Source organism: Cyprinodon tularosa, unplaced genomic scaffold (assembly GCF_016077235.1).
Source record: "Cyprinodon tularosa strain WSP-4 unplaced genomic scaffold, ASM1607723v1 ctg199, whole genome shotgun sequence".
Classification (NCBI taxonomy): Eukaryota; Metazoa; Chordata; class Actinopteri; order Cyprinodontiformes; family Cyprinodontidae; genus Cyprinodon; species Cyprinodon tularosa.
Window position 1 is genome coordinate 1,222,909 of NW_024038729.1, and position 12,074 is coordinate 1,234,982.

General features: G+C 37.6%; 1 protein-coding gene across 1 annotated transcript in view; it reads left to right on the forward strand.

Moving 5' to 3' along the window:
- The first annotated feature begins 6,458 nt into the window (after nucleotides 1-6,458).
- LOC119782907 (adhesion G protein-coupled receptor A3) overlaps nucleotides 6,459-12,074 on the forward strand; it is a 282,681-nt gene continuing 277,065 nt past the window's right edge. Inside the window, exon 1 of the mRNA XM_038284112.1 lies at nucleotides 6,459-7,278. Within this exon, the coding sequence (XP_038140040.1) occupies nucleotides 7,061-7,278 (218 nt within the window). The 5' untranslated portion in view covers nucleotides 6,459-7,060. The remainder of the gene's footprint in view (nucleotides 7,279-12,074) is intronic.

Here is a 12,074-nt window from a genome sequence, read left to right on the forward strand (position 1 = left end):
AAGACACAAAACTAAACTTTTTTTTGTTTTTTTCAAAATGCACTGTAAATGTTTGCGTTGGAGAAATTATGGGTTCCATGCACTGGTGACATTTGAAAGACGAGCTTAGGAGAAAATAGTTTAATTTAATTTGGATTTTAGCCTTTGATTAAAGATTAGCTTTAGTCTGCATTCTTTTAGGCAAGAAAGGGGACTTCCAGACAATTTTCACAGGGGTGGTCAAATGGCAGCAACTAAAATCCCAATGTTTCAAGGTTTTCAGTGGCCGCTTATCATAACCCAAGACCAAAAGCCAGAACAGATTTTCAGAAGCTTTATGACGCTCTGATGTTGCACAAAATGTAGCTATACCAAAAACTGCATTCATTAATAAAAACCCAAAATACGTTAACCAAATGAAAACAAATACAGCTAATTTAGAATACCATATTTAGTACTATTGGAGGCATTTATTTTGAAATGTGAAATCCAGATGTATGTGTAATTAAAAGGAACAATGTTATGGTGGACCCAGATTGTTGAAAATACACAAAGAACAACTTACAGAAACAAAGTCTAGGATCATGGAGGGAAGAGAATGGGGGCAGAATTACACAGGTCATGCTAGAGCACATAAGCTATTACTGACCAGGAACCAGAGAGGAATATACACAGAGGAGAAGTAATGAAGAGATATAGATGAGACTAATGAGTAGAGTGCAAACAGCTGAGGGTACAATCATAGAACTAAGAGGATATAAAAAAGAAATTATCATAATAGCAATAAACAAAAAATAAAAAAACATACAATTGGAAAACAATTATAATGCAACAACTATTAAAACCAAGAAGACACTGAAAATAAAACTACAAAATAAAAGCTAGTAATAAGAACCCAACATATAAATTAATTAAATTAAATGCAAGAAACGTAACTATCCCACCATGATAAAGTGCAACACACGGCAAACCCCTTTCTTCAAAATTACTAAATTGTTAAATACAACCAAGAAAGACATAATACAATGTCACAGCAACACACACATGGATATAATAGACAGTCACTGACCCCTTCCTATAAAACATTAAAACTCATCGCTGGGGAAGTTGACTGTTAAGTCTCAGTTCTAAGTTTAGTGGAAGGAAAAGCATACAGTAGCTCACTGGAAAGTCTGGGGGAGGTTTCAATGGCATGGATTGTTGTTGGATTCTAAAGTCACCAAATACAGATAAAACTTACAACAAGGGCTTTAATTGATTATGTTCATCCTCCCCTGAACCATACATCAACTGCGTCTTCCTTGGTCTTACCTGATCTATTATTTAGTCTTTTCAGATTCGTGTTGTCAGGAATCCAGTTTGTGTGGTCTGTTTTTGTGTTTCCTTTCCTCCTCCACCAGGTGGTGCCCCATCCTCATTGGGCCTCCCTGCACACCTGCAGCTCGTTGCCTCATTACCTGTGGAGTGCTCTTAAGCTGCTGACTGCCACTACCTCGACGCCAGAGTGTTTGCCAATACTGGGTACTCTAGCCATGCTTAGTTTAGCAGAGTCTAACCTGAGTTTTTGTTTGCCAGTTTTTGGGTACTCTAGCCAAGCTGAGTTTGCTGAGTCAAACTGAGTTTCTTGTTTTCCTGAGTTTTAATCTTGCTGTTTTGTCTTTGCCTCTCGGCAGGAAGTCATCCTGCAAACTGGATGTTTCAGACCTTCTCTCCCCTGGAAGGATCTTCTGAGAACCAAACTGAGCTAAGGATTCAAGTTTGTGGTTTGGATCAACCTTTCCCCCCAAGGATTGTCTGGGGCTTCTCTCTGAGCAGGGGATTCATCTCCACAATCACCCATTCAAGGACAGCAGGAAATCTAAGTGGCAGTCAGCTTCTCCGTTCACCAAGGAACAACAGCAGTCTGAGTAAACCCTGTCCGCCCTCCAACAAACAAGACAATCACTGGAACATCCCACACAGACTGGATTCAATAAAGACACCTTTTTTCTGGAAACGTGAGTCTCCAACCCATGGGCGTAGGTTTGCATAGGGACCATAGGGACATGTCCCTACCAAAATTTTGAACCGACCTAATTGTCCCGACCAATAATTGGATGTGAGCAACATGTTTATAATTTCCAGCAGTAGTTGTTGCAGCAGAGGCTTCTTTTCCTCTCGCAGCTCCTCTGCCTGGTCTCTCCTGTCCCTTTCATGTAGCAGCGCATGGAACTGTGCTGCGCTGTTTAACTCAACTCTCATTGGTTGTTCTGCCTTAAGTTCCGCCTTCTCTCTCTCTGATTGGCTGTTTTCTAGTCCGCGTGTGCTTGGAGCACAATATTGAAAATTTATTCACACTAGAATGCAGCGGTTACTACAATTAATATTAGGTTACAAAACTAGTTCCAAAAAAAAAAAAAAAAAAAAAAAAAAAATGAATATCATGTACACTTAAAAACAAACCCCTTTTTTTTCTTTTATAAAACGAAATATTCTGAGTCAGCCAGGAGTTCTGAAGACTGCTGGAAAAATGGGCAAAAAAAAGGCTGTAAGCCATCAACATTTCTGATTCTTAGCCACAGCCAACTAAAAAAGAAAATGTGAGGGTTTCCTTTTTACCGATATTTAGTTGATATTAATGTTTTCATTTTTTTGTTTTTTTAATTTTTACAATTTTGATGTAAAAACTGATCTAAGTGGGTTGCTCTATGGGGAAAGGCACATTTTACATTTATATTACTGTATGTTTTAAAGTCTCTATACTCCAGTTAATGATGAATCACTTACTAAATTAGTTGACGATTATTGAAATAATCTATTAATTTTTTCCACCCCAGATGAAATACATGGAATTTGCTACACAGAGTAACTACAGCCCAGATGTTCAACTTTTATAGTGAAGTTAATATTTTAATGACTGTATTATTTTTGCTTGATACAGAGAGAGAATAGTAGGTACAAATATTAGAGTGGGGTTTAACTCTGCACAATTCTATATCTTCAAAAGAAAATACTGTATTTACCTTCTCTCTTAGTCATTCAAATGAAACTGTTTTCAAAGTGGAAAACAGTCCCAATTCCACATTCATCAGAGCCGGTTATACTTCAAACATTGATAAACAGCATCTAATGAGTGTAGAGCTTATAACATTTTTATTAATGGAGCAAAATGTTGCTTTTCTCTTTTAACAATGAATTCCTCTTATCAGTACGGATGCTCACATCGAGCATAAAAAAGGGCATGCATATTGCATAGCACCAATGACACCAGACCAATAGTGTCCCTACCAAAGTTCAAATCAAACCTACGCCCTTGCTCCAACCCAAGGGCGTAGGAATATGTTTACAATTGGGGGGGACACATGTCGGAAATTTGAGATTCGTAAATATTCAACAGAAACATGTCTTAAGTACGCTACTTTAAAAAAAGGCTATTTAATCTTTTACTTTATTCCTTTATAAATGTGTCTTGCAAAAATAATGCATTTAAAATTTACATAATGCATTTGTTCATAAGATGTGAGCATATCACCAAACAAAATGACTGGAGTCTTTTATTAAGCAAAGGGAGATGTCTTTCAAGGGCTTCAGCCCTTGGCATATTTAGTGTCCGCATACGCACTAGAAAATCAAATATTTCAGTTGGATTAAAAACAATTCAGTAGGCCACAGAAATGCAAAGTTTGATATGTTTTATTTTGTCAAACTTGCAATAATGGTCAAAAATGAATTTATATAGATTGACTGACAGAGGGAGATGACAGTGTGGTGAAGAATTATGGACATGGCGCTTTGAAGCATCTGGTTCAAAAACGCATTCTAAATCTTTGGTAGAAATCCATCCATCCTTCCATTTTCTGTACACCCTGTCCCTTAGTGGGGTCAGGAGGTGCTGGTGCGCCAGTCTGTCCCGACCTTTGGTAGAAATGGCGTCTTTAATTCCAATTTGCAGTACAGAACAGAGAAAACTACAGAGTTGTCAATGTTGTGTTAATCTGTTTATAGTCTAAAAAGAGGAGCCAGCAGTTTATTTGAGGAAATAAAGGTGCAGAAGTTAATTAGTTGGTTAATTAGTGGTTGTGCAGCAGTTCGCTGCTAAGAATTAAAATTAATTCTCCCTGTGGTTTTAACTAACGATCAGGAGCGCGGCAGGTATAACATCTGTCCATTTCGGCGAATCAAAACCACACAAAAAATAAAAAATCCCAGACCGGGCTAATTTCAACACAAGTTGTGTAAGGTGACTGTTACTCACACTGACGTTTCTCTTTTTTAAAAATCTGAGTAAGTCCTACTGCTGTTTAAGCCTTTTAGTTGGTGGTGGCATTGTACTGAAATGAGATATATAAAAAAAATAACATTTTGGCTAGCGTGGCAAACATCTAGAGAAAGTTAGCAGTTAAATATTGGATGAGTGATCAGCCCAAGACTACGGAAGAGGATTAGGGCCACTGAAAAACGTTAAGTGATTTTTAAATTTTATTTCAGTTTAATACAGGAAAAAAGTCAGAATTCTGACTTTTTTTCACAGAATTCTGACTTTAATCTCATAATTCTGACTTCTTTCTCAGAATTCTGACTTTAATCTCAGAATTTTGGATCTTAATGTAGATGGGCACCATGAAGGTAGAGATGTGGAGCATTCAGCTTCACTGATAAAGATGTGAGTTGTTTGAGATGGCCAGTGACATATCGGTGAAAAATTACAGAATTAGGCAACTTTTGATGTGCCCGAGGGGTCCCCCTTATAAATGGAGGAGCAGAAGGTCATTAAAACAAGAGAGCTAGTCTCCAAAACAGACATGGCTATGGCTTGATGCTAAAATGTTTGTTTTTAAACATACTTTTGTTATATTACATTTGTGTTGTGTTTTCCAAATAGTGTAGAAAATGAATGGTGGGTTTATAATGTTTACCTTTTATGAGCAGGACAGGAAGCAGAGAAGTGTAGCATTACCTCCAACTAGTTAAACTCATAATTATGAAGTTATTCAACAAATTCCTCAAGTAAAAAAGTGCAACTTTTATTTTTTATTTTTTACCAGATTTGTTGATTAATTTCAAAATTATGTATTCCTTCCAAATTTCCAAATCTGAAGAATTTTTTAAACCAATATCTACATTATTTAACATTTAGTTTGTTTTAGCAGTACTTCCTGTTATATTTCTTTATACGTATATTTTACATTTTCTTGCACAGCAAGCTCAGCAGATTTGAAATTGTGTGCTTGTGTACAAGTAGTAAATCTTTACTCTAAACATATATTCTGGTTATTTTTTTAGTTAGACCTTCTTGTTTTTATATATCTGTATAGTACCCCCCCCCCCCCCCCAAAAAAAAAAAAAAAAAAAAAAAAAAAACACTGTAAATTGATTAGAAATATTAATCATCTGTCAGATTTCTGAGAAAAAACTCAGAATTCTGAGATTAAAGCCAGAATTTTGAGGAAAAAGGTCAGAATTCTGAGATTAAAGTCAGAATTCTGAGAAAAAAGTCAGAAGAAAAAAGTCAGAATTCTGAGATTAAAGTCAGAATTCTGATAAAAGTCAGAATTCTTACTTTTTTACCCATGTTAAACTAAAAAAAAAATTTAAAAATCAGTTAACTTTTTTTTTTCCAGTGGCCCTAATCCTCTTTCGTACAAGACTAAGATGACTAAACCAAAAAGATTCAGTTTCTATATATGAAAGTGAACTGACAACAAAGACGTTTTAAATAGGCAGCATCCCGACAGACCATTTTACCTCTTTCACAAGTTTCTGACTTCTGTATCGCTGTTTCCCTCCCTTCACTCTCACTCAGCAGTTCAGATAGGGGAGGGGGAGTACAGTGACGTAACGCTATGCTGCGCCTTCAAAATAAAAGCACGCTAGTAAAAAAATGTCAAAATCTAATATTTTGCGGTACAATTTTTTGGGGGGGACATATCCACCTGGCTTTTATATTGGGGGGGACATGTCCCCCCCGTCCCCCCCGCTTCCTACGCCGCTGCTCCAACCCATTCCTCCTCTTCAAGTCAAAGATTCTAATTTCCCACTGAGCCTGAACTAACCGCAGTGTCTTCCACTCACTTTCCAGTTCCAGTTTGACAGTGTTCTGAGCAGCACTGGACTCATCACATTATTCTAACCTGTTAAACTTTTCTGTGGTCTCTCTGTTTGGTCTTCCGAATTTTTGGGTCAGAACTTTGAAACATCATGACACATGTAAAAATACTGCAAATTAAGGGGTCAGCAATTAGGACTTTCGTACCACTACACAAAAGCTGACCTCTCACATGTCATACCTCAGAGATAATATAAGCAAAAGGAATCCTATACAATCATGTTATCTATATACTGACAACACAATGTTATTTGTAAGGTCCAAATTTTTTTTGATGAATTATATTCTTGTTCTAATATTATGAGAAACTGATTTTAAGGATCTCGTTAGCTGCAAGAAGTGACCATCAATTATTCACTCATTATATTAAGTTTCGCTTTTTGAATTGTATTGTGGGGCGTAGGGAAATGTATTAGTGTAGAGAGGCACACTTTGACTATATTGTTGTCATTTTACACGTCATTAAAAGTGGAGCCTGTCCGGACACAGCAGGGAGGGACCCTTTGGACTCCACATGCGCAACAAGTCCGCGGGCGCACACGCTGTAGCGTCTGCAGTGTTTGGGAACCCGGCACGGTGCGGCTTGGAGCGGAAAAAACGTCTGATCACCAACCAGGAGGAGATGTTTTGATTGGCTCATTCATCCCCATTCTATCCTGGGCTGATGAACGCGCAGCAGCCAAGTTTAGCGCAACTTTTTGGAGGTGCGTCAGAGGAAGTTTTCTTGCATGCACTAAACGGGACGGTATTTTGGTATTTTATTTTTGGAGCATGGGACTCATACAGCGATGAGAGCTTATTTCTGCCTTTACAGGCGGAAATTCAATAGAACATTTAGAGATCCGTGTGGCTCAGCAGGTGACCGACGCGCTGTGACAGTTTGTATGGGTATTACACTTTTACCGAAGGCCATGTGAGATGATCCCAACTTATCATAAAGGCTGGGATGACATAACTTAAAGAGAAGAAGGTTCCCCTTGTTGAAGTTTATCCACGATGAGAGCGCTAAGTTTCCTCTGGTTAACAGTCCTATGGTGGAGGGCGAGCCAGAGCAGCAGGAACTGTCCGGACTTGGTCATTGACAGCTGTCACTGCTCCACTGAGAGGTACAAGGAACTAAGCAGGCATCGTGCCCGAGTCAAAGTGCTGTGTGATGATGTGGATTTGATGGACACCCTGCCTCCCAGCTTCTTTCCTAACAGAACAGTTTCCCTGTAAGTAGAAACTATCATTATTTGAATGTCACAGATGGGTGATTAAACTCATTTACAATTGTCCTTTGAAAATGTCCAAATATCCCATTAACATTTTCAATTGACAAGTGAAACTTTGTAATTTCTATTTAATTTGAATTATTGGTGCAGCAATAACACTAAAAAGTGAACTCTATGGTGACAGAAGGATTACTACATTTAAAAAACTAAATTCAACAAATAAAAACTTGAAAAAATATGGAGAGCAATTCATCAGTCTATACCAACTTTATAAAAATCTGACAAAAATGAAATGTTTGCCCATTCTTCTCTGCAGACTTAAGCTCAGTCAGATTTGATGGGATGTAACTTTTAACATCAATTTCCAAGTTTTACCTACAAAAAGTCATAGACAATTTTACTACTTGCATTTCTTTCTTTTACAAAGACCATTCAGTTGCAGCTCTATGTGCATATTTAGGATCAATTCATTTCCGGAGGGTTTTCTTCTGTGATTGCTCTGTTTTCACTTCCATCCATTTATAATGGACTCTTGACTCATTTTTCATATTTACTCCTGAAGAGAATCATCTCCTCAGCATGATATTGACAGCAGAGTGGTCATGCTGATGGTATCTTAAGGGATGCTGATGTTTGTTCACTGAACTGTTGATTTTCTGCTAAAACTACATTAAATGTAATTGACTTTACAAATTATTAGACTTGAAATGTCACTTTTGGTGAATGTTTTTAAAATTTTTGAATCTGAGTAAAGTGGATAGGATGCAAAAGTATGGCACACTTTTATGACTCCAGTATATACTGTCTAGATTGTTTTATAAACATAGGCATTTTTTAATAGTCAACGTGTTTCCAATTGGTGAATTTGAAAAAATTCACACCAGACTTTGGAACCAAAAAAGTTATTAAGCCATAGAAATTATTCAATAATAGAGGGGAACGGTATTCAAGACATGTAGAAGCAGATCCTCAAAAAAGTGTATACAGCCAAAAAAAAAACAGCTAATTTTTTTCATTTCTACTTAGAAATAATTTCTGCTGCTACATGTAAATAAAATAAGATCCCAGGGGGTGGATCAACATATGGCAGTGAAGCCAGAATGAAACCAACAATTTGCTTTTTGCGAAGCAACTATTTTCCCCTAACCTGCCCCTGTAAAGAGAGGTGTGGTTTAGTCATATCTTGAGACTGATTAACTAATCTTATTTTAAAAAAAAAGTATAGAATCATTTGTTGGTTGTTTGGTAAAGTGAGTTAGAATATTGTGTATAAGGGTATCCACTGTTTCAAAATCAAGCATGTTTTATAATAGACAGACAACGAGGAGAACAGTGAAATAGAGCAATTTATTGTCACATTAATATAGCCTTCCGGTGATCTGCTAAACTCGTTTTAAAAGCAGCCAGCTTTATAGACAGCAACTATAGCCCCATTTACACATTTCTTTTGAAACAGTGCCAAGATCGATCTGAGGACGGTAACAGATATAACTGAGTGTAAGCGGCAGGCACAACTGAACCGTGTCTGCTTCTGTCTCCTTGAACCCCAGTCGGCCTCGCCGGATGGCCGCTCACATTGAGCCTGGTTCTGCTGGAGGTTTCTTCCTGTTAAAAAGGAGTTTTTCCTCTCCACTGTCGTTACAAGCATGCTTAGTGTGAGGGATTGTATTTGAGTCAATGAGTCAATGCAATCAACTGGTTTTCCTTAGATAGAAAACTTTGTATCAATTTGATTGTATGATCTGGTTTAACTGTAAAGTGCCTTGAGATGACATGTGTTGTGAATTTGGCGCTATATAAATAAACTGAATTGAACATTGAATTGAACCGGACCGTGCCAGACATAACCGAACCAGGCTAAATTGGTTCTTGTTCATCAGCAGCGCTGAACACTGTTCAGTTCTGGATCGGTTCAGTGATAACAAAGCACATGAGCAGGCCGCGTCATCTCCTTACTGTCAGCCTCCGGAGTCATGAAATTTCAGACATTCATAAAAATACTAGCTTCCCCACCTTGCAATATAATTTCCATTGATTATTCTGCTTAGCAGTGTGATGAACCTCAACATCTTTCCTGCATGTTTCCGGCATCTGTGAGCCCTGATTAGACTATCGTTTGTTTTATCCACTTCCCAAAAGTGGATATCACAATTTACTCTGTCAAGTAAATTAAAAATTGCAGTTTCGAAACCTTAAACTAAATACAATCAATCTAGCAGATAATCTTTATTTTTCTTTTACACACCTATAAGTCATGCTTTGCTTTCATAGGTACATTTTAGGCAAGGCAAGGCAAGGCAAGGCAAATTTATTTGTATAGCACAATTCAGTACAAAGACAATGCAAAGTGCTTTACATGATTAAAATACAGAAAGATAAAACAGAATCAAAGCAAGTAGGAAAAAATAAAAAACAAATAAAATAAAAAATGCAGAAACAAAAAAAGAATATTAAAAACAGCTGGATTAAAGAAAACATGTTTTTGTTGAATTGTTTAACTAGAACAGTCGAAGGCAATCCTAAACAAATGTGTTTTTAGTCTTGATTTAAAGGAACTCAGGCTTTCCGCACTTTTACAGTTTTCTGGAAGTTTGTTCCAGATAAGTGGAGCATAGGAACTAAATGCTGCTTCTCCATGTTTAGTTCTGGTTCTAAGTATGCAGAGCAGGCTGGAGCCAGAAGACCTGAGTGGTCTGGAGGGTTGATAAACTGATAGCAAGTCTGTGATGTATTTAGTCTGTGATTTTAAGTAGCCTGACGTAGTCCTACTCAATTCTAGTCAGAATATGAGTCTGATACTGCTCCATAGAGCTGTGAATATGGGGCGTGTTTCGAACGAACCAGGAAAAAAAATGCCTCTGCACTCAATTGGATAGACCTACAACCAATAAGAGCAACGGAGTGCGTGACGTATGATAAGCGACGCATAGTTGTTGTCAACAAAAATCAAAGCGTGCAGTTGCACGTCTAGAATAAGAAGATGAGCCTTGATCACGTTTCTCTGTTCCTCTTTTAAAATTTATTTGCTGTCGATATCTTCTACAACAGACCTAATAGCAGAATCTACACACCTCAACTCTCCAGCGGCACCCATTGTTGTTGTCACCCATGCACGCTTTGGTGACGTGGTTGATTACGTTACTGTTGATCATCTGTCCATCATCGTATAAAGCCCGCCCTAACAATTTGATTGGCCCGCCAGATATTGTGTGAGCATACTCGCGGTACTATTAAGCAATGCCAGACCGAACTTCCCGACCTCAAATGTTGTGGGCGGGACTAAGTTCGGAATGGCACCCAGGCTACATTTTAAGACCCATGCTTTGCAAAAACTGTACAACTACACAACTAATTAGCAGAGCATCCTAGATCCGTTGCAAAATATAACATTCTTAAGTCACATATTTATTTGCAAAAACACTTTAGTTTGGCTTTCTTCATCATGTATGCAAAGGAATGTATAAAAACAAAACCACTATCCACCATACCGATGACAGAGTGCAAAAAGTGTTTATTTGTTGGCATATGTTAAAGTCAGATAAACCTAAAATCAGAAAATAAATATTTGTTTTCTTACCATGGGAAGATCAGCAAACATTTTTAAGGATTGACTCAAAATAAGAGTAACTGAAAGGAGAACAAAATCTCTTGTCCAGACAATATCGCTTATGTTAGGTATATGTAAAAAGTAGAATTCCTTTTAAAGTTACACTAGCTATCTTTTTGACAAAATTACCAGATGCTTAAGGTCTCCGTATATTTTTACCAAATTCTTAGTCCGGCTCAGCTTTTCTCCATGGTTTGTCACATGGTCGATTGTTGCTGCATAGATTTACTTCAATGATGATCGTCTTGTTTCTGATGCATGTTGTGACTCTACTTTAAGTCTTCCTCAACAACTTCATCATTCTCTCTCCTCTGTTGATTATCCATCTTATTCACATTTTATTTGTATTTATCTGTATTTTCATTTATTTGCCGCTATTTTTACATCCATTATTCTTGCTTGGTGTGTATTTTGGGAGTTTTTAGTTATAAGTTATTCTGTTTTGATGATCTTTGGTTTATTTTCCATTATATTCAAGCAGTCTTCAGTTATTCTCTGTTGCCCAATTATGCCTGTCTGGTTTGACCTAGCTCCCTTCTAGTCTCTTACATCCATATCAGCTCCATATCAGTTGATCACCCCAGTCTCTTTTCTGTCTCCCTTATATACTCTCCATGTGAAGTTCTTTGCTGCTGGTTCCTTGTTTGTTGCTTCCTCGTCTCTGGCTTCCCAACAACCTCACCCCGCACCATGACAAACACACACAGAGGATATAGAATGTGAGGGAAAGATATTGAACAGAGATGCTTTGCCCTTCTGTGATGCTGGCCAATTTAAATCAGCTAATAAGCCTCCATCAATATCCACCAGCAGGGCAGCAGGATCTGTGAACCATCCTACCCCACAACCGCCGCCCCCCCCCGCATCCTTTCACTAGCAATGTTCTCCTAATTCTAGGACTTCCATTCTTGCACCTTTATAAACAGCTTGAAACAGCCATTTATGGATATGTGGGATGGTCTACACCTTCTTTACCTGATTAATCACATCGGAGTTGTTTGGCATTTATTTGCTGACGTTCCACCTTTTTTGTTAAAATGAAAGTGTCACTTTTAATATGAACGTGGACTCCACAGCACACAGACCGATTCACATTTCCATGACCTAAACTGAGGCCTAATTAAAGTTTACATTGGACTGAGGATGTATCATTTTTAGACGTGTTACAATGTTGTATGAATATAAATGT